This window comes from Chlorocebus sabaeus, chromosome 21, assembly GCF_047675955.1.
Source record: "Chlorocebus sabaeus isolate Y175 chromosome 21, mChlSab1.0.hap1, whole genome shotgun sequence".
NCBI classification, from domain to species: Eukaryota; Metazoa; Chordata; class Mammalia; order Primates; family Cercopithecidae; genus Chlorocebus; species Chlorocebus sabaeus.
The window spans coordinates 127096256-127120643 of record NC_132924.1 but is presented as its reverse complement, the minus strand read 5'-3'; the positions used below and the strand labels follow the sequence as shown (position 1 = coordinate 127120643).

The following is a 24388-nucleotide window of genomic DNA, read 5'->3' as shown; positions in this document are numbered from 1 at the left end:
GGTCATCCCTGACCTTGACAAGAGGAGTTTTGGAGAGTGTGGGGCGTGGTAGCCTAACAAGAGTGGGTTTAGGGAGAGTGGGAAAAGAGTTACTGGAGGTGTTATAGATAAAAGACTGCTTCAAGCTGCAAAGTGGAGCAGGGAAGCCAGGCTGAGTCTGGCAGGGCGTGTGGAGTCGAGATAAGGTGTTTGTGTTAAGGTGAGAGAAAGAAGAGGACGTTTGGTTCACGATGGGAATCAGCCAATACAGGACAAAAATTTAGGGAAGAAAGGAGGGGCTTGCTGTAATGATTCCTCAGGTAAGTGAAGCAAGTGCATCTGTGTTTCCTTTAGATTGAGTGCAGACAGCAGACAGGTCACCTGTGGGGGCTGGGCGGGGCGGGGTGGGGGTGGTGCGTGAAGAGCCAGCGGCAGTGTTGACGCCAGTTGACGTGACAGTGGGAGTGTTCCTAAGCTCTCTTCTGGCAGTTTCAGCTGGGAAGGAGGATGGGGAGGGAGTTTGCAGGGTTGGGCAGAGAAGGTGAGATTTGCAATTATCATCTTGTAGGAATGGGAAAGAGGGAATGGGCCAGGAGAGCCCAGGATGGTCGGTCCATGTAAACAAAGAGTAACCAAAATACCTCATCACAGCCCCTAGTGTGGAGTCGCAGAATGGCACAAAGGAGAGCCAAAAGCTTGAGAAGTGCAATGTGGTTGTTATAACAGGTCTAAGAATTTACTCAATGGAGCAAATACTTGGAGAGGCATGCTGTGACCACTTCCGGGAGTATGCGCCTCTTTGAGAGGGAGCCCAGAGGGAGCCTTTTCTTTCTCTCTCTCTCTCTCTTTTTTTTTTTTTTTTTTTTTGAGACAGAGTCTTGCTCTGTTGCCCAGGCTGGAGTGCAGTGGCACGATCTTGGCTCACCACAACCTCCACCTCCCAGGTTTGAGCGATTCTCCTGCCTCAGCCTCCCGAGTAGCTGAGACTACAGGCACCCACCACCATGCCCGGTTAATTTTTGTATTTTTAGTAGAGACAGGGTTTCACCATGTTGGCTAGGCTGGTCTCGAACTCCTTACCTCAAATGATCCACCCACCTTGGCCTCCCAAAGTGCTGGGACTACAGGCATGAACCACCACACCTGGCCCAGAGTGGGCCTTTTCATGGCTTTACACACCTCATTTGGCTTGCCCTAGTAGTTGTAACAAACAAGTGGGGAAGTCTACAAGGGCTTCAGGATATTAGAGAATGCGAGGCTGTTGTACCAAAGCGATTTCAGACAAAGTAGATTTAAAACATTAAGCATACGGTATAAAAATGAGGGAAGGGAAATGCCCTTCTAACCCAACACATTTCCTCCTGATAAATAAAGTATATTAGTTCCACACTAACTCCAATATTAAACCCAAGGTACATCTGTTAACTTCAGTGGTTAATGTGTACTAAAAAAATAAAAAATAAAAAAAATCAAGTCTCTTCCTCTGTAGAGAATTATACCATTTTTCTTTATCTCTTGGGTATTTTGTAACTTCGACATGGGCACTATGGGAATAAGAAAGCTAGAATAGAGACTTCAAAGGGATGGCAATAATTCTGAAGTATTCAGAACCTATAATTTTGGTTAAAATATACAATGTAACTACTAAGGTTGCAAAAGAAATTGGCAGGAGACCTGAATTTTATGAAGTATAGCATAGTTTATAAAAACCAGACAGACCTAGGTTCAAATCAGAATTTTGCTACGTAACTAACTTTGTGATATTGATCAAGTTATTTTAATACCCTGAGACTCAGTTTCTTTATCTGTAAAATGGGAATCAGTGTAGTTGTGATAATTAAATGTCTCTCTCTCTCTCTATATATATAGAATATATATTATATATCTCAGATATTATATAATGTATAAAATATATATTATATAGCGATATTATATATTATATATAATTAATATATAATATATATTATATACTATAATATACATTATATATTATAATATATATTTTATATATAAAGCATTTAGCCTAGAGCTTAAGACACAGTAAACACCCAGAAGATAATGATGATGATACGATCTTGATGATGATGTTATGATATGATGGTGATGTGAAGGAGGAGGAGGAGGCTGTGCTGGTGGTAGTGGTGATAGACGGTGGTGGTGGGTAATAATTCCTTTGTCTATCACAAAGAAACAGTTCCATGGACAAATCACTCACCCCTTTTGGGCCCAGCAATTTGGCTGCTACACTGTGGGCACTCAAAAAACTCTTACTGAATGAATGAATGTTCTCATCATTTCTAAGGCTCATCCCAGCTCTACAACATGAGATAATCCTATGGATTTGTAGTAATCTTTTCCCAGATCTTAACACTTAGACTGGTGGTATTAAAAAAAATGGGCCAACTCTATAGTATTTGTCAAAAACCAATTATAAAGACTTAGTTCATCATTGCAAAGTTACTTCATTCACTTCAAGCTATTGCCTCTTTAGGGAGCGGGGAGAGAGAATGATTAGGAAGAGGAACAATAAAAAAAAAAAAAAGGTAAGGGGAAGCTGAGAGTCATGTGTGAATGGAATTATTAGGTTCCAAAACACTCCAAACGAAACCTGTCTTTGGGGACCCGACCACCTGGTTACTTCACGGCAAAACTTCACCTTCAGTGTGTACATTTACAGACGGAGAATCATCCTAAGAAATCTCCTCAACACCAAAGCAGGTCCATTTAGAACCACAGGTGGTCTTTATGAACAGACATAACCTGCTGAGACAGACAGGCTGGGCGTTTTCCGCTGGGCACATAGCCGCTTCTCAATTGCACGTATTAACTCCCAGCTTTGTGGATATAAAGAAAATCTGGCTGGTCTCCTGTGGCCAGAAAGCCAGTGCATCTCTGAGCAGGCTCCATTCATTTGCTCCTAAAAATCAAACTCCTCATACCATAAACTGGCATAGATTCCTCCAGAAATATCTGTGTTCTGGTGTCTCCACATCTCTGCATATCTTCTTTTTTTTTTTTTTTTTTTTTTTTTTTGGCACGGGGAATGCTGCTTTAGGCCAAGTCTGATGCCACGGGCTTTCTAATAAAAATATGTATCTTATAGGTGTGAATACACTTTATTTCAGCATCTCATGGCGTCTTCCCAGGCCCTCCTCCAACCTACTCTGAACCTTAGAGCTCAGGTTTGGTGTCTCTTGTTTCTGACCTCTTGATTCATCCCTGGATTCTGCCTCTCCACGAGAAGGAGAAGGAGAAGCAGAGAAGAAGCAGAAAGAGGAGCCTGTGACGCTGGTGCTGGTGCTGGTGCTGGTGCTGGTGGTGGGTGGTGTGATTCCCATGTATACCACTGAGAAACAGTTCCGTGGACAAACCTGCTCCCTAAAGACGTAATAGCTTAAAGTGAATGAAGTAACTCTGCAATGATTAACTGAACCTTTATAATTGGTTTTTGACAAATACCAAAGAGTTCACTCTTTTATTTATTTATTTATTTTTGACAGGGCCTTGCTCTGTCACCGAAGTTGGAGTGCAGTGGCATGATGACAGTTAACTGCAGCCTGGACCTCCCAGGCTGAAGCCTCCTCTCACCCCAGCCTCCCGAGTAGCTGGGACCACAGGTACATACCACCATGGCTGGCTGATTTTGTATAGAGGTGAGGTTTCAACATGTTTCTCAGGCTGGTCTCAAAGTCCTGGGCTCAAGCGATCTGCCTGCCTCGGCGTCCCAAAGTGTGAGCCACTGTGCCCTACCTCACTCATTTTTTTTTAAAATACCACAAGTCTAAGTGTTTTGTTTTGTTTTTGTAACTGCTGGGCATTGTTTCTCAGCTCGGTTTTGGTTCACCCAACCAGGGTTTAGCAAGACTAACATTCTAGACCCAACATTCTTCCAGGGCTCTATTCTCAGTCTTCTCTAACAAGCTCCAAGCATCGCTTTAAGACTGAGTTTGTGCACTGTCGCTGGGATGTCCTTTGAGAAGAAAGAACTTCAGATCCTCCTCTCTGCATCTGGTGTGTTAGGATTCCCATTGGCTGCTCAGATTTGTCTCCAACACAGCTTTGAGCTCCTCACGGAGAGTAGTCATGTTTTCCTCCAAAGGTCTATCTGCAGCATGCCACAAGTGCTTGCCTTTGCTGATGCAGCGGGTGAACACAAGCACACAGCAGACACCAGGTCAGCCGAAAACAAAACGCAAAATCAATTCCTCCGCCAAACAAAAAGGCCTTTGTGCTTTTTTTTTTTTTTTTTTAATTTCTGTGTGCCCTTGGTGTTCATGATATACTGCTCTCATTTCTCCCCATTTTTCTAAAATGCATTCCTTCTGAGATCCATCTACTTTTTTCATTTTTAAAGAAATGAAAAAAGTAGATGGATCTCAGAAGGAATGCATTTTAGAAATCTGACCCTTAGATTAGCAACAGTAGAGGACAAAAGAGAAGTGGTTGCCCTAAGCAGGAGACTAACAGCCAAGAATCATTGTTAATTGATTTCTGAGAGTTTGTGAAGCATGAAAAGGCATTTCAGAAGCAGTTTGACAGAAAAAAAAAATACAACGACACTTGATCACTCAGCAAAACAGGACGGTGGGAAAAGCACTGAATTGGAAGTCAGGGGACAGGCTGCTAGCCACAGCTTGCACTCATCAGCTCTGTGACCTCAGAAAAGTCACTTGATCTCTCTGGACCTCATTTATTATAAAAGCAAAGATCTGAACTAGACTTTGATCACTATAAAGGTTCTCTGACCTGAGGATAAACCTTCAAGTGTATTCCACTGAAGCAAAGACTAAATGTAAGCAACAGCAATGCAGACAATAGGGAGATGCTGTCAACTTGGCCTGCGGAGGGATGGGTGCATCTTCCATGAATGCACTTGAATTATTTCAGATGCAATTAGAAGAAATAGATTATGTTCTGAACCAACACAGGCATTATGAACATATGCCTTCTGCCCCCAACTGTATTTTGTTCTGTTGTTTTTTTTAAAAAAAATCCCCCACACAAGGAAAGTAGATTTAATCCAAATCAAAGTTCAACAGGGAAAATAAATGAATCTGCATCTGCGTACGGCACTCCATGGTTCATTTGGAAGCTATTCTACGAGAACCCCGTGAGTCGCTATTGGTCCTTCTGCCTAACGGAAAGAGAGCAAGAGAACAAAAGGGAATGAAGATTGTGGAGAAGGAAGGAAAGCTCACCGTGCCCTGCACTGTTCCTGTTGCTAAGCAACACCCCACAGCTCCCCCAGGGAAATGATGTCTCTGGGAGGTGGCACACAGAGGACACGTCTTCAGCAGACCCATTTCTCATTGAGTGAAGGCTGTGCGGATGCTTGGGAGGCAACACCATTACAAAAGCCTGATTTCATCAGATACACACTTTCATAGAATGATAATCTGACGGTGATCACAGCAAAAGCTCTGTAGATCCCCTTTTGTGGCCAAAGGGGGAAATCTGAGAGGCAAATTACTAGACCCAACCTATTGGAAGTGGGGGTGAGGCGTGGGGAAGCGATGTCCCGTGCATGAAGGACCTGGACTTACCACTTATCCACTTAGCCTCGGGGTCATGAATTTTGAAGTCTTCACTGAAGAGATCTTCCACAGTGACCTTCTTCTTTTGAGACAGACTGTTGTCTTCCGCTAGAAAAAAAAAAAGAAAGAGTTAAACTTGTTTCATAATTAGTAAAATGCGAGGACCATAAACATTGATTGCCTTTCGTAAACAGTATGGGTGGGAACACACATCATGTCCATCAGTGAATGAGGATAAAAGCCAGTCTCACATTCTGTTTTTAATTAAAGTATCAGAATCTATGCTAAGGAGATCACGGTTCAGTAGAATAGCATCGTGCCTCCTCACCCACACCTGCAGCATATAAATGATCCTATTTCTTAGTATGGAGGTAAATAATTCTTTCAAGATTGGTTTATGAACAATAGGGTGGGAATAGTTGAGAGGAAGGTGCGAATATCCAGAATGGATCTCAGTCATACGATGTAATTGATCATTCATGAAGCATTCATTAAGTGCAACATTTTGGCTGCTGGGAATTCAAAGACACAGAAAATATTCCTTAGGTCTTCATTCTCTGTAAGCATCACTTGTCCCTGGCTGTCTCTGGATTGTGGGTTAGTTCTTGTTCAGACAGGATAAAACCCCAATTATCTGTACACAAACTACCAGATTCTGACTTGCCGCATATCAGTTACAAGGCTTAGGAGTAAGCACTTGGGATAAGCCTGTGAACACACTCAGGTAATGTTCATCCCAAGGGGAGATGTTTAGTTAATGGCACCAGTGGGTGAGACTTTAAAAATCTGAGAGCTTTTATCCTGTATTTCCAGGGGTCAAAGCTTCTAGAGTTTTTGCTCCTCCTCAGAAGAGGCTCTCTCCATTAGAGGCACAAAAATCCACTTACTGACTTTGAAATGACTCAGGGCTGTCAACTTGCCTGACCTGTGAGCCTACAGGCCAGGCCATTCCACCACCTTCACTTCTGTGATACTAATAAGAAACTCCTCTGTATATTAACTTGACCATATCTGATGGGTATTATCTACCTAGGATGCTTATTTACTTCTCTGCCCTCTTAAATAGAAGATGCTAAATACCATTGCACATTTTTTTTCAAAGACTTCCAGTTCTCATTTCAACAGTTTCCTGTTGTGCTGCTATGTGGGCTGATCTTGGTGCTAATTGAGGTGCATTGTGTCTATGTGCATTGCACATTCAGTGGCTCTCGATCTGTGTGCTTTTGTATTTCAATGTCTGGTGGGTATGTCTGTTTCTTTTTCAATTTCTGGCTGTTACACTTTTTCGACTGTTGTTCTTGACCTTGACAGAACCATTTGCCTTTTTTTTTTTTTTTTTTGAGCAGCAGCAAGATTTATTGCGAAGAATGAAAGAATAAAGCTTCCACAGTGTGGAAGGGGACCCAAGCAGGTTGCCCCCATTTGCCTCTTTTAATTTTCTGTTTTGAACTCTCTGGCAGGTTAGAAAAACAGAAAGAAATTTTGTTAGGATTACATAAACATATAGGAATAAATAATCTCTTGTTTTAAAAATTTATTTATTATTATTATACTTTAAGTTGTAGGGTACATGTGCATAACGTGCAGGTTTGTTACATATGTATACTTGTGCCATGTTGCTGTGCTGCACCCATCAACTCGTCATTTACATCAGGTATAACTCCCAATGCAATCCCTCCCCCCTCCCCCCTCCCCATGATAGGCCCCGGTGTGTGATGTTCCCCTTCCCGAGTCCAAGTGATCTCATTGTTCAGTTCCCACCTATGAGTGAGAACATGCGGTGTTTGGTTTTCTGTTCTTGTGATAGTTTGCTAAGAATGATGGTTTCCAGCTGCATCCATGTCCCTACAAAGGACACAAACTCATCCTTTTTTATGGCTGCATAGTATTCCATGGTGTATATGTGCCACATTTTCTTAATCCAATCTGTCACTGATGGACATTTGGGTTGATTCCAAGTCTTTGCTATTGTGAATAGTGCTGCAATAAACATACGTGTGCATGTGTCCTTATAGCAGCATAATTTATAATCCTTTGGGTATATACCCAGTAATGGGATGGCTGGGTCATATGGTACATCTAGTTCTAGATCCTTGAGGAATCGCCATACTGTTTTCCATAATGGTTGAACTAGTTTACAATCCCACCAACAGTGTAAAAGTGTTCCTATTTCTCCACATCCTCTCCAGCACCTGTTGTTTCCTGACTTTTTAATGATCGCCATTCTAACTGGTGTGAGATGGTATCTCATTGTGGTTTTGATTTGCATTTCTCTGATGGCCAGTGATGATGAGCATTTTTTCATGTGTCTGTTGGCTGTATGAATATCTTCTTTTGAGAAATGTCTGTTCATATCCTTTGCCCAATTTTTGATGGGGTTGTTTGTTTTTTTCTTGTAAATTTGTTTGAGTTCTTTGTAGGTTCTGGATATTAGCCCTTTGTCAGATTAGTAGATTGCAAAAATGTTCTCCCATTCTGTCGGTTGCCTGTTCACTCTGATGGTAGTTTCTTTTGCTGTGCAGAAGCTCTTTAGTTTAATGAGATCCCATGTGTCAATTTTGGCTTTTGCTGCTGTTGCTTTTGGTGTTTTAGACATGAAGTCTTTGCCCATGCCTATGTCCTGAATGGTACTACCTAGGTTTTCCTCTAGGATTTTTATGGTATTGGGTCTAACATTTAAGTCTCTAATCCATCTTGAATTAATTTTTGTATAAGGAGTAAGGAAAGGATCCAGTTTCAGCTTTCTACTTATGGCTAGCCAATTTTCCCAACACCATTTATTAAATAGGGAATCCTTTCCCCATTTCTTGTTTCTCTCAGGTTTGTCAAAGATCAGATGGCTGTAGATGTGTGGTATTATTTCTGAGGACTCTGTTAGCAGGCTCTGAAATTGAGGCAATAATTAATAGCCTACCAACCAAAAAAAGTCCAGGACCAGATGAATTCACAGCTGAATTCTACCAGAGGTACAAGGAGAAGCTGGTACCATTCCTTCTGAAACTATTCCAATCAATAGAAAAAGAGGGAATCCTCCCTAACTCATTTTATGAGGCCAACATCATCCTGATACCAAAGCCTGGCAGAGACACAACAAAAAAAGAGAATTTTAGACCAATATCCCTGATGAACATCGATGCAAAAATCCTCAATAAAATACTGGCAAACCGGATTCAGCAACACATCAAAAAGCTTATCCACCATGATCAAGTGGGCTTCATCCCTGGGATGCAAGGCTGGTTCAACATTCGCAAATCAATAAACATAATCCAGCATATAAACAGAACCAAAGACAAGAACCACATCATTATCTCAATAGATGCAGAAAAGGCTTTTGACAAAATTCAACAGCCCTTCATGCTAAAAACGCTCAATAAATTCGGTATTGATGGAACGTACCTCAAAATAATAAGAGCTATTTATGACAAACCCACAGCCAATATCATACTGAATGGGCAAAAACTGGAAAAATTCCCTTTGAAAACTGGCACAAGACAGGGATGCCCTCTCTCACCACTCCTATTCAACATAGTGTTGGAAGTTCTGGCTAGGGCAATCAGGCAAGAGAAAGAAATCAAGGGGATTCAGTTAGGAAAAGAAGAAGTCAAATTGTCCCTGTTTGCAGATGACATGATTGTATATTTAGAAAACCCCATTGTCTCAGCCCAAAATCTCTTTAAGCTGATAAGCAACTTCAGCAAAGTCTCAGGATACAAAATTAATGTGCAAAAATCACAAGCATTCTTATACACCAGTAACAGACAAACAGAGAGCCAAATCAGGAATGAACTTCCATTCACAATTGCTTCAAAGAGAATAAAATACCTAGGAATCCAACTTACAAGGGATGTAAAGGACCTCTTCAAGGAGAACTACAAACCACTGCTCAGTGAAATCAAAGAGGACACAAACAAATGGAAGAACATACCATGCTCATGGATAGGAAGAATCAATATCGTGAAAATGGCCATACTGCTCAAGGTAATTTATAGATTCAATGCCATCCCCATCAAGCTACCAATGAGCTTCTTCACAGGATTGGAAAAAACTGCTTTAAAGTTCATATGGAACCAAAAAAGAGCCCGCATCTCCAAGACAATCCTAAGTCAAAAGAACAAAGCTGGAGGCATCACGCTACCTGACTTCAAACTATACTACAAGGCTACAGTAACCAAAACAGCATGGTACTGGTACCAAAACAGAGATATAGACCAATGGAATGGAATAAATAATCTCTTAATAAAATCTTCAAAGCTTCTAGGACCCTACTACATTGCACAGGTTTTATGATGTCACTTTTGCTTTCTTCCTTTTGGGTCTGGATGTTGGCAAATTATTGAAGTTGTCAGAAAAGTCATATATTCCTTTGTGCATTGATTGATCTCTTGAATATCAAATAGGGTTACTGTGGTTAGCAGTCTTTTGAAAATTACAGAATGCTGCGACTCAAGGTGGCCTTATTGTGAGACTTGACTGTATATGGAGCTATCCTGGGTGCTGAACATAGCACATTAAACCAAACCAAGTTCTTTCTTCGCTCTAGGAGCTTTCTAGGTGTGGATGAAGCAGCCCCACGAAAAGGCACAGGGCTTCAAACATGATGCACTTCCATATACACGACAATAAATGAGAATTTTAAAAATTACTAGACATTGAGCTAATAAAGTTACACTCTGATCTTACAATTAAGAAGTCTAAAACTTTCTGAGACATTATTAAATACATGGTCAGAAAATAAATAATCATGATAAAATTTACATTTTATCTGATTAAACTTCACTATTCAAGAATGATTCTAGCCACACAACTTAAGGTATCTATGTGTCTCATAAGAAAAAACACGTAAGACTGCCATTTAAACAGACTTTGGAAATAAAAGATGAAAAGGCAATGTATTCACTTTCTGAAAATCTTTCTTTTTATACATGTATTTTATTTTTAAAACTGTAATTTTATTTGTTTTTTAAAGATATTTTTAAAACACTTAAGACTTCTATATAGGGAAAGTATGTGGTGGAGGCATTATTTTATATGCTATTAAAAGTGCCCCATTCAAGCCAGGACATGACTCTGTCCTTAATTAGCTCTGTCTCCTTAAGGGACTCACTGCTGGCCTCTCTGGACCTAGATGGCTCATTTGCACATTCAACTGATATCTAATTCATTGGTTTATGGTTTGATTCATTCCCAGAATCATCTGAGATAATGACAGGCACAGGTGACTGCCACATTCCACAAACCACGCTGAGCCCTGAAGAAGAGAAAGGCCTTATACAAGCTCACAGAGCAGGGAGCCAAAGTGGAATGAATGACCAGAACACAGCAGGGATGGTACCGAGAGGAACAGGGCGTGTCCTGCTAATGTGGAAGCAGACTATTAAATAAGAAAGTGGGAGGGATTCCAGGAGAACTTGCTGAAGGAAAGAGGCTACTAGCCAAGATAAAGGAGAGAGAAAAACATTCAAGCTAGGAAGGATCATAAGGGCAGGAAGATGTTGGTGGATGCAGTATTTTCAGGAGATTGTGTGTGTTGGCATTGGCGTGGCAGATAATGTGAACAAGAAATACCTAGAGGGGAAAGGAGATTCTCTCATTGTATTTGATATTCTGAAATTCCATTAGAAAATGTCCACTTGTGGATTTTCTTTAAAAATTCTACTTAACGGTCAGTAATATTTTCAGCTGAAAGACTACCTTTCCTCACATCAGGAATACTACCAATGATTATGTCATAAAATATGACTCCTCCAGCATTTGATCCCCTCCTTCCAGAATCCCATCTGGGCTATGCCAGAGCTTCTAGGTCAACCCCCACACCTTGGGCTTTTTCTTAAGTTTTTCTACCTTTTTATGGCTCTGGGAGTATTTGGATGATTTCTTCAGTGCAGTCTCCTATTTGTCAATATTTTAATACACCTAGACTATTCTATTACCCAGCTAAGGATTTAAATTTAAAATAATTACATGTTAATATCTAATATGTCTAAATAACCTTTTCAAGATCATCTACTCATATTTTATAGTTTCATGCTTCTTTAGTAGAGTCACAGTTCTTTGAAGAATCTAAAATGCCATTTTCTGTTTTCCCTATTGATTTAAATTTCTTTGGATTTTGGTTTTCAGGTGTGTTGGGCTGGTTTCTGCTTCACAGAGGGATGTTTTCCGAAGAGGCCTTGTGGTTCTTGGTTGTAAGCTTCTGTCTTACAAGTGTTCTGGGTCTTGAGAGGCCCCTGGTTTGGTGGTCCTTAGGCAGTTTTGAGACTCTGTCTAGGTAACAGCTCTAAACTAAGTCTTGGGTGGCCATTTGGGCTAGAGCCTTTTCCCCTAAATGGGTGATATGATCTGAGGCCTTCTGACCACAAACCCAGTTTTCAGGCAGGGGCTCCATGTACCCCTGGTCTCTCATGAAAACCAGCCTTCCAAGCCCTCCTGTTGTGCCTGACTTCAGTCTCTATGACTTGAGGATGACGGAAATTTGGCCTTCCCTCCTGCTGTAGGTTTTTACCTGTTCCTTCTTGTGAGGATGCCTTCCCTTTCAATCCAGGTATGTGAAGAACTCCTGCTCTTGTTTTTGAGAAAGCAGCAGCTATGCTTTTGTTTGCTTCTTTATTATTGTTATACTTTATGTTCTAGGGTACATGTGTACAATGTGCAGGTTTCTTACATATGTTTGTTTGCTTTTTGAGATGGAGTCATGCTCTGTCACCCAGGCTGGAGTGCAGTGGCACAATCTTGGCTCACTGCACCCTCCGCCTCCCACATTCAAACGATTCTCCTGCCTCAGCCTCCTGAGTAGCTGGGATTAAAGGCACCTGCCACCAAGCCCGGCTAATTTTTGTATTTTTAGTAGAGATGGGGTTTCACTATATTAGCAAGGCTGATCTCGAACTCTTGACCTTAGGTGATCTGCCCACTGCAGCCTCCCAAAGTGCTAGGATTACAGGTGTGAGCCACCATGCCCGGCTGTAGCTATGTTTTTTGTTATTTATTTTGCTGTCACTTCTACATGCTTGCCATCAAAACAAGGAACATTTCTGTGCTCAACCTTCCTTCTTAAACTGGAAGGCAACATAAAGTTGGCGATGCAAGAAGTGGCAGTGGCTTTCACTGTTTGGATTTCGTCCCAAAGGCAATTCAGGGATCACTGAAAAATAAAGTTCCTTCCAGCCCTTTAGCTTGATATATTATAGAAAACTCCATGGCACTGCAAATTGACTTGGCCTGGTTAGCTCACCAGCATGTAAAGGCATGCTGAAATCTGCAGTGATGTAGCTATTCTTTATGGAGGCCAATGTGTAATGCAAATTTCTCAGCCTCCTTTCCCTTCCTCAGATATTTGTTAAATAGTAAAATTCCTGGAGAACCCTTTGGAACTCCTTTCTAAATATTTTTAATGCCAGAAAACTAGAAATAAATCCCATCACCCGAGCACAGCTGCTGGAGGGGCATGCAATCCCTGCAAGTGGAGGTGAGCTGCCGACAAACTCAGCTTGCCAACAAAGCAAACCTACCCGAAGAGTCCAAGACCTTCTGTAAGGTTCTGCTTTTGTGAGCAATTTGGAATAACTGACACCTCTAAAGTGCTTCATAGTCTTCCAAGTGCAATGATATTTATTATTTCTCCTGATCCCCACCATAACGAAAGGAAGGAAAGTTACACTGAGCTACTGAGAGGATAAATGACTCTTCCAAAGATGTGAGAGGAATCGGTTGGCAGATATCAAGCATTGGGTATTTTCAAAACTCAAAGGAGACAAGGGCTTGGTGGGCTAGCTTTACAGGGGAGACAGACCCCTGAGCTGAGGCTCAGAGTAAAGCACTCTTTGTATTTAGAACAATTTGTATGTTATTCCTACAAAATAGATACGATTTGTTTGCTTCCTTACCAACACTTCACAAAAACAGGTGGAAATCAAAGAAGCTGTCCGCTTTCCAACGTCTGTACCATTAATTCACAAATTCCAATGAGATCACTTTTGCTTAAAAATAAACCACTGCATCCTGTTCCATCAGCGATGGACCTAACACAGATGCTGCTAAGTAACACGGAAAAAGCTCAATGAGAACACAAGAAACACATCATTTCGTTCTGCCAGCATATTTATTGATTGAGTACCCTGTGTCAGGCCCTGTGGATGTTGGAACAAGACTTCCAATTATATTTCTTTCTTTTTTCTTAAAGTAAAAGACATAGAATCCATGCTATGTGTTGCCGGTGCTACTCCTATTTCCTTGGTAGATTCTTATCATAATGAAAGAATACATTTATATCATGCTATACCATCAAGAGATTAGAAACAATGAAATTTAAAACCAGGTAGCATGTCTGCAAATCACCATATGAACCTCGGGGATTTCGACTGAATCCTGAATTAAACTGTCCCACTGGCAGATTGTTCACCATATGAATCCATAGGTCAGAGCTGAAATGGTAACATCTCATCCATACACAAAAACCCTAGAGATGGAAGGAAGCCACGGCAGCAGCTGTGAGTCAGGGGAACACTCGCTCTCCTTACGAAGAGTGAGATTTACTCCAAAATACATAAAAATACATTTCTCTGAAGAAATCTCTCTAGAACCATCCAACCCCAAATGTAAGAAATGAAATAACTAGTGTTGGGATAAGAATTGCATTAAATAATTTTGCCTGAGTGATGCTAGAGGAGCTACAAGAAAATGTACAGTCAATACCCCTTTACAATGTGTGTGGGTGTTTTACTTTCTGAAAGTTGATCATGTTTTCTTTTCTGCTACCAGGAGCTACTATCAATGAACTAGTTATTTGCTTTCAAGTCTATTTCCCACACTAGCTTGATATTTTCCTTTCCTGTTTTAGTTAGGAATTGCGACTTCATCTCTCCAAGGGGCCTGGCAAACAGATGTTCAGTCCATTTCTTTTGAATGAAGAAAGTATTTGTTTTAAAAATCTGTGCCTTTGCTTGTATTTCTGCTTACTTTTTTGTAATGCAGGCTTTGTGTTACTAAAGTATATTATTTATGGTTATACTCCAGACTTATGTCTATAAAAAGTCTCACAGAGATACTAATTTATCTTAAAAGCTTTTCCTTACAAGTTCACATGTCTTCAAATCATCTAAGAAAACTAGTAGCATAATACCAAAATTAGTCACATAATACTTTTTATTGAAACCGTAGAAACTAAGTCATCAGCATTATTCAGCACATCTTATGAACTAAGAAATTGTAGTTATGCTTTATTTTAAGCTTCTAAATAAAATACATCAAAGGTATTCATTCCCTCTTCATGTCCTTACCTCCATTCTTTTAGATCTAGGAAATAAACTGAAGCCTTAAAATATATTCAGCAGCCTGTTTGCTTTAGTGAGTAACAGCCATTAGGCACCTGTGACTTCACATATGTGGATAGGTTGATATGTTTCCCTACTTAGTTTATTCCTTTCTTGACACCTTTGTTAGAGATAAAATTTACATACCATAAAACTTAGCCATTTAAAATCTACAATACAATGGTTTTAGTATGTTCACAGAGTTGTGCACCATTACTGACCTAAATTTGGAACATTTTCATTACCCCCAAAAGATTAGCATAACAATTAGCAGCACTCCCCATTCCCTCACATCTCTCTTCAGCTCTTTGCAACCAAAGATCTTCTTTCTCTCTAAACATTTGGCTATTCTGGACATTTAATATAGATGGAATCATACGATATGCATTTTGTCATGACTGGCTTATTTCACTTAGCATTGTGATTTCAAAGTTCATCTATGTTGTAATATGTACAGAATGTACCAGTACTTCATTCCTTTTTATAGATGAATAATATTACAAGCTAATAATGTTGAGCATCTTTTCATGCACTTACTGGTTATTTTTATATCTTCTTTGGAGAAATGTGTCACTTTATTCAGATTATAAAAAATGCTGAAATTAAGAGATTCACTGTCAAGAAAGATACTGCCATCCTGAGAGCATGGGTAAAAAACCTTTGCTAATACCTTGAAAGATCAAAAGGTAAGTATTCAGTCACACAAAAGGCCCTTTGAAGAGCTTAAATGTGTGATTCACAGACCCCAAAGCTCTCTCAGCAGAAGCCAAACATAGAGATGAAAGTATCTAGAAGAATCCTAGGGAAGAGCCACTTGTCTAATGGAATGAATTCCCATGACATACATTGAAGATGCACAGATTCTTAAGAATTTATATCTGTAGAAACATTGCCAGCTTGGACTGAAAAGGAGAGAGGGAACATGAAACAAATAAAGGCTGTTGGACTCTGTATTAGCCCATTCTCACACTGCTGTAAAGAACTACCTGAGACTGGGTAATTTATAATGAAATGAGGTTTAATTGGCTCACAGTTCTGCATGGCTGGGGAGGCCTCAGGAAACTTACAATTGTGGTAGAACGAAAAAGGGAAGCAAACACCTTGTGACGTGGTGACAGGAGAGAAAGAAAGCAAAGAGGGAGGTGCCACACACTTTTAAACAAGCAGATCTCGTGAGAACTCTATCACAAGACGGCACTAGGGGGATGGTGCTAAACCATTAGAAACCACCCCCATGATCCAATCACCTCCCACCAGCCTCTCATTCAACACGTTAGGATTACAATTTGACATGAGATTTGGGTGGGAACACAGAACCAAACCATATCAGACCCCCAAAATTATCAGGCAGAAAACATGCTTATAGAACTACTCAGCTACAAGCTCAAGCTGCCATTCATGAAGAAGAAGGGTGACTCCCAGAGGGCAGACCTGAGAGCCCTAGGATACTATTCCCAAGCCTGTAAACCTAATGCAGTTTCCCCAACTGAATTTGGAAGTTGTTTGGAACTAGTGACTCCTTTTTTTCCCCTTTTTGAACAAGAATGTCTATAACTGTCATCCTATACTTGTCCCACTACTGTGTTTTCCTCTCCAGTTTCTCAGACACACTGTAGAGATGAATTGTGTTTTGGATGGAGTATGCCCAGAGGCCTACTCAAAACTCATTCAGATGATTTCAATATTAAAATCTGGGAACTCCGAACTGATGAGATCACAGACTTTGAGTTGATACTATAATAGGTTGAGATTTCTGGGGACCTTGGGGTGAAGTGAATGAATGTGCTTTATATATGAGAAGGACGTGAATCTTTGTGGGTCAGAGAACAGAAATGTTAGGTAAGACAGGGCCATCCCAAAGATGTCCATGTGCACGGGTATTATGTACTGAATTGTACCTACCAACACATCCATATGTTGATGCCCTAACCCCCAATATGATTCTATTTGGAGATAGAGCCTTTAAGGAAGAAACTGAAGTTAAATGAGATAAGAGGGTGAAGTTCTAATCTGGTAGGACTAGTGTACTTAAAAAAGAGGAAGAGAAACAAGAACTCTCTTTTCCTCTCTTCATGCACACATATGTGCACTCACAGAGAAAAATCAGGGAGAGGATACAGCAAGAAGGTGAGGTCTGCAGGCCAGGAAGGGAGAATTCACCAGAAACTAACCCTGCTGGCACCTTGATCTTGGACTTCCAGCCTCCAGAAGTGTGAGAAATGGCATTCTGTATTTATTTATTTATATTATACTTTAAGTTCTGGGATACATGTGCAGAATGTGCTGGTGTGTTATATAGGTATACATGTGCCATGGTGGTTTTCTGCACCCATCAACCCATCATCTACATTAGGTATTTCTCCTAATGCTATCCCTCCCCTTGTCTCCTACTCCCAACAGTCAGTCAGAAGAGATCAAAAAAAGAATCAAGAAGGATGTAGTATGCCTACAAGATCTAGAAAAGAGCCTCAATAGGGCAAATATAAGAGTTGTTGGCTGAATCAGGAGGTTGAGAAAGAGAGAGATAGAAAGTTTATTCAAAGGGATAATAACAGAGAACTTTCCAAATCTACAAAAAGATATCAATCTTCAAGTACAAGAAGGTTATAGAACACAAGTAGATTTAACCCAAAGAAGACTACCTCAAGACATTTAATAATCAAACTCTCAAAGGTCAAGGATAAAGAAAGGATCTTAAAAGTGGCAAGAGAAAAATAACATATAATAGAGCTCCAGAACCTCTGGCAGCAGACTTTTCTGTAGAAACCTTACAAGCCAGGAGAGAGTGGCATGGCATATTTAAAGCCCTGAAAGGAAAAATCATTTTTCCTAGAATAGTATATTCTGTGAAAATATCCTTCAAACATGAAGGAGAAATAAAGACTTTACCAGACAAACAAAAGCTGAATGATTTCATCAATCCCAGACCTCTCCTACAATAGATGCTAAAGGGAATTTTTCAATTTGAAAGAAAAGGATGTAAATGAGCAATAAGAAGTTGTCTGAAGGTGCAAAATTCCATATAGTGACTACACAGAAAAACACAGAATATTATAACAGTATAGCTTGGATGTGTTAACAACTCATATCTTGAGTAGAAAGACTAAAAGATGAACTGATCAAAAATAATAACTACAAAAACTTTTCAAGACATAGACAGTACAAGAAGATACAAATAGAAACAACAAAAAGTTAAAAAATAGATAAAGTGTATACTTTTTATTGGTTTTCTCTATGCTTGTTAGTTTTTTTGTTTATTCAATCAGTATTAACTTGTCATCAGTTTAAAATAATGGGTTATATTATTTGCAAACTTCATGGTAACCTGAAATCAAAAAAACAAACAACATATACACAAAAAGTAAAAAGCAAGAAATTAAAACATACCATCAGATAAAATCACCTTCATGAAATGGAATACAGGAAAAAGGGTAAGAAGAAAGAGAAGACTGCAAAACAATCAGAAAACAACAAAATGGCAGGAGTTAGTTTTTACTTATCAATAATAACCTTGAATGTAAACAGACATACATCAAAAGCCATAGAGTGGCTGAATGGATAACAAAAGACCCAATGATTTGTTTGTTGCCTACACGAAACACACTTTACCTATAAAGACACACAGACTTGAAATAAAGGGATGGAAAAAGACATTCCATGCCAATGGAAACCAAAAAAGAGCAAGAGTAGCTATTTTATATCCAACAAAATAGATGTCATGACAAAAACTATAAAAAGAGACAAAGAAGGTCATAATACAATGATAAAGTGGTCAATTCAGCATGCAGTTATAACAGTTGTAAATATATATGCACCCAACACTGAAGTACTCAGATATATAAAGCAAATATTATTAAAGCTAAAGAGAGCTATGGACTCCCATACCATAATAGCTAGAGACTTCAAAAACGCCACTTTCATCAATGGACAAATCATCCAGACAGAAAATCAACAAAGAAACATTGAACTTACTCTGCACTATAGACCAAACCGAACTAATACATATTTACAGAAGATTTAATCCAATGGCTACAGAAAATACATTCTTCTTCTGAGCACATGGAACATTCTCAAGGACAGATCATATGTTAGGTCACAAAATAAGCCTTAGAACATTCAAAAAGTGGAACTGTATTAAGTATCTTCCCTGACCATGATAGAATAAAACTAGAAATCAATAACAGGAGGAATTTTGGAAACTACGCAAACACATGGAAATTTAAAATGTGCTTCTGAATGATCAGTGTGTCAATGAATAAATTAAAAAGAAAATGAAAAAATTTCTTCAAAGGATAATGGAAACATGGCATATCAAGACCTATAGGATACAGTGGGAGCAGTAGTAAGAGGAAAGTTTGCAGCTATAAATGCCCACATCAAAAGGCAGAAAAACTTGAAAAACTTCAAATAAACAACCTAATAATGCATTTTTTAAAACAAGAAAAGCAAAGCAAAGCAAAATTAGTAGAAGAAAATAAATAGTAAAGATTAGAGCAGAAACAAATGCAATTGAAAAGAAGAAAATAATGCAAAACATCGACAAAACAAAAAGTCATTTCTTTGAAAAGATTTAAAAAATTGACAAACCTTCAACCAGACTAAGAAAAAAAGCAAGAAGACCCAAATAGATAAAATCGGAGATGAAAATGGAGACATTACAATCAATACCATAGAAATTCAAAGGATCATTAGAGGCTACTATGAGCAACTATATGCCAATAAATTGGAAAAACTAGAAGAAATGAACAAATTCCTAGATACATACAACCTACCAAGACTGAACCATGAAGAAATCCAAAACCTGAACAGACCAATAACAAGTAACAAGACCAAAGTCATGATAAAAAGTCTCCTCACAAAGAAAAGCCTAGGACCTGATGAATTTCACCAAACATTTAAAGAAACACGAATACCAGTCCTACTCAACCTATTCCAAAATATAGAAGAGGAAGAAATACTTCCACAGCGCATTCTACAAGGCCAGTATTACCCTGGTACCAAAACCAACAAAGACATATTTTAAAAAGAAAACTACAGGCCAATATCCCTGATGAACATTGATGCAAAACTCCTCAGCAAAATGCTAGCAAATCCAATTCAACAACATGTTAAAAAGATCATCCACCATGACCAACTGGGATTTATCCCAGGGATGCAAGGAGTTCAACATATACAAAATAATCAATGTGATATTTAATACATCATATCAACAGAATGAAGGACAAAAACCATTTGATCATTTTGATTGATGCTGAAAAAGCATTTAATAAAATTCAACATACCTTCATGATTTAAAAACCTTAAAAAAACTGTGTATATAAAGAACACACTTCAACACAATAAAAGCCATATATGACAGACCCACAGCTAGTATTATACTGAATGGGGAAACACTGAAAGCATTTTTTCTAAGATCTGGAACATGACAAATATGCCCACTTTCACCACTATTATTTGATACATTATTGGAAGTCCTAGCTAGAACAATCAGAGAAGAGAAAGAAATAAATGGCATCCAAACTAGAAAAGAAGTCATATTATCCTTGTTTGTAGATAATGTGATCTTATATTTGGAAAAACCTAAAGATTTCACTATAAAAAATTAGAACTGATAAACAAATTCGGCAAAGTTGCAAGATATAAACTCGACATACAAAAATCAGTAGTATTTCTATATGCCAGCAGTGAACAATCTGAAAAATAAGTTAAGAAAGTAATTCAATGTATAATCACTGCAAATAAAATAAAATACCCAGGAATTAACCTTACTAAAGAAGTGAAATATCTCTACAATAAAAACGATAAAAGATTGATGAAAGAAATGGAAACAGACATAAAAAATAAAAATATTTTCCATGTTAATGGATTATAAGAATCAATATTGTTAAAATTTCCATACTATCTAAAGCAGTCTACAAGTTCATTGAAATCTCTATCAAAATACTAATGACATTCTTCACAAAAATAGAAATAACTATCCTAAAATTCACATGGAATCACAAAAGACCCAGAATAACCAAAGTTATTCTAAGTAAAATGAAGAAAACCAGATGAATCTCATTATCTGACTTGTACTGAAATTAAACTACAGAGCTATAGTAATCCAAACAGCATGGTACTGGCATGAAAACAGACACAAAGAGCAATGGAACAGAATAGAAAACCTAGAAACAAATCCATATACCTATAGTGAACTCATCTTCAACAAAGTTGCCAAGAACATATATTGGGGAAAGGACAGTCTCTTCAATAAATTATGAAGGAAAAACTGGATATCCATATGCAGAAGAATAAAACTAGACCCTTCCCTCTGACCATATACAAAAATCCAATCAAAATGGATGAAAGGCCTAAATGTAAGACCTCAAACTATGAAACTACTAAAAAAATTGGGGAAACTCTCCAGGACACTGTATTGGGTAAAAATTTCTTGAGTAAGACCTCATTAGCAAAGGCAACCAAAGCAAAAATGGACACTTGAAATCACATTAAATTAAAATGCTTCTGCACAGCAAAGGAAACAATCAACAAAGGTAAAAGACAACCCACAGAATGGAGAAAATATTTGCAAACTGACCATCTGACAAGCAATTCATAAGCAGAATATATAAAGAGGTCAAACAACTCTATAGGAAAACATCTAATAATCCAATTAAAAATGGGCAAAAGATCTGAATAGACATTTCTCAAAAGAAGACATATAAATGGTAAACAAGTATATGATCATCACAGATCATCAGAGAAATGCAAATCAAAGCTATAATGAGATACCATCTTATCCCAGTTAAAATGGCTTATATCCAAAAGACATTCAATAACAAATGCTGACAATGATATGCAGAAAAGGAAACGCTCATACACTCTTGATGAAAATGTAAATTAGTACAACTGCTATGGAGAACAGTTTGGAAGTTCCTCAAAAAACTAAAAACAGAGCTACCATATGATCCAGCAATCCCACTGCTAGGTATGTACCCAAAAGAAAGGAAATCAGTGTATTAAACAGACACTTGCACTCCCATGTTTGTTGCAGACCTGTTTACAATAGCCAAGATTTGGAAGCAACCCAAGTGTCCATCAACAGATGAATGGATAAAGAAAATAAGGTATGTATACACAATGGAGTACTATTCAGCCACAAAAAAAATGAATGAGATCTTGTCATTTGCAACAACATGAATGAAACTGGAGGTCATGTTAAGTGAAGTAATCTAAGAAAGACAAACTTGGCACAGAAAGACAGACTTGGCATGTTCTCACTTATTTGTGGGAGCCAAAAATTAAACAATTGAACTAATGGAGCTAGGGAGTAGAACAATGGTTATCAGAGGTTGGGAAGGGTAGTAGTGGATGGTGGGGGTGGGCAGAGGGGGATGGTTAAAGGGTACAAAAATAGAGTTAAAAAGAATAAGATTGACTATTTGATAGCACAACAAGGTGACTACAGTCAACAATACTTTACTGTACATTTTAAAATAACTAAAGGGAGAGTATAATTGGATTGTTCATAATACAAAGAAAGGACAAATGCTTGAGGGGACAGATACTCTATTTACCCTGGTGTGTTTATTATTTAATGTATGCCTGTATCAAAATACCTCATGTGTTCCATAAATATACATACCTACTATGTACCCACAGAAATTAAAAATTAAAAAATGAAATAGTGAATGTTGTAAATGTGTTTTTGATTTTAAAAACCAACTTATTATTTGATGAGAGAGTTTATTAAAGTGAAAAAAAAACATTGCAAATATTATAGGCATGCACCATGACACCTGGCTAATTTTTGTACTTTTAGCAGAGATGGTGTTTCAACATGTCGACCAGGCTGGTCTCAAACTCCTGACCTCAGGTGATCTGCCTGCCTCAGCCTCCCAAAGTGCTGGGATTACAGGATGAGCCACCATGCCCAGCCAATTTAATATATGTCTACTGTCTACTTTTTTCTATTTATACATATCATTGTGCAATAAAATTAATAAAGTCATGTTCTGATCATAAACATATACTCATACCTGAATTGAGAGCCTAAACCAGTATGTGTCTTCATGATGTACCAACACCAAGGTCAGTTATTAATAATTTAACCTTCCCAAACGACTGGATTGCTGTATAAACACAGGTGTAGTGTGCTCCCAATAGAGAAATAACAGGTGGGACAATTCTTCACCTGATGCCTATGAGAATAGGCATGCTAAACCTAAAATACTTGTGACACGTAGCAAATACCTTTACACATTGTAAGGGGTGACCTAGTCTCAGAAATCATTATTATTTATCATATACAATGTATATTATTAATTTGAATTTCATTGGCTTCTTTTATCGATCTTCATTTAATCTCCCATCTCCATTAATTTTATAACACAGACTGTAAGTGGACCTTAAATCTGTTTAGTTGAATGTATGTAAAATAAAAAGAATTAAGTCAATGCTGGAGATTCCTCTTCCTCTCCTCTTCCTTCCTCTTTCTTTCAAATTTTGAAAAACATCAAAATGTATCTTATTGTGAGTGAATTTCATTTCCTTTCTTGGTGGTGAAGATGGTAAAGAACCACCTTTTGAAACTCAGGGGTGTCCCCTAGAGAGCTGAGCTAGGAGCCCTGCATGGACTCCCACTGTGAATGGTGGGAAGGAGCAGACAGGGCAGTGCACAGCACAGTTGTTGTCCAGTTCATGGTCTTCCAAGGGCTAGCACATGGCTTCTAAGCATTCTAGTTCTGATCTCTCCTTGGGTGCATTCTTTTGCCTGCCTGTAAGATATGGCCACTGTAAAAGTGGCAATGCCATTTATTTCCCTTTGTTTTAGCCTCCTGTGGCTGCTGTAACAAATGACTACAAACTTGATGGCTTAAAACAACAGAAGAGCACCATTTCCCAGTTCTGGAATCTGGAAGTCTAAAATCTGTTTCACTGGGCCCAAATACAAGTGTCAGCAGGGCTGCATGCTCTCGGAGGTTCTGGAGAAGCATCTTGTAGTAGTCCATTTTCATACTGCTCTGAAGAAATACCAGAGACTGGGTAATTTATAAAGAAAAAGAAGTTTAATGAACTCACAGTTCCACATGGCTGGGGAGGCCTTACAATCATGGCAGAAGGCAAAGGAGGAGCAAAGGCACATCTTACATGGCAGCAGGCAAGACAGCATGTACAGGGGAACTGCCTTTTATAAAACCATCAGGCCTCATGAGACTTATTCACTATCATGAGACTAGCTCAAACAACCCACCCCCATGGTTCAATTACCTCCCACCGGGTCCCTCCCATGACATGTGGGGATTATGGGAGCTACAATTTAAGATGAGATTTGGGTGAGGACACAGCTAAACCATATCACATTTGTTCTTTGTCTCTTCCAGCCTCTGGGGGCTGCCGGTATTCCTGGCTTGTGGCCACATCCCTCCCATTTCTGCCCGTGTGGTCACATTGCCGTTTCCTCTTTCGTCTGTGTCAAATCTCCCTCTATTTCCTTCTTATAAGAACACATGTGATTGCATTGAGGTTCCATTGGAGAACTAAGGGTAATCCTCCATTTCAGATGCGTAATGTAGCCACAAAAGACCT

The 24388-nt window shown here is 38.8% G+C and overlaps 1 protein-coding gene across 5 annotated transcripts in view; it reads right to left on the bottom strand.

Annotated features, from left to right (window-relative positions):
- The window catches only part of DPP6 (dipeptidyl peptidase like 6), a 1156796-nt gene that overhangs the window by 422151 nt on the left and 710257 nt on the right, over positions 1 to 24388 (bottom strand). For all 5 annotated transcript variants that reach the window (XM_073009533.1, XM_073009535.1, XM_073009532.1 and 2 more), the window contains exon 3: positions 5523 to 5621. In XM_073009533.1, coding sequence (XP_072865634.1) covers positions 5523 to 5621 — 99 coding nt within the window. The remainder of the gene's footprint in view (positions 1 to 5522; positions 5622 to 24388) is intronic.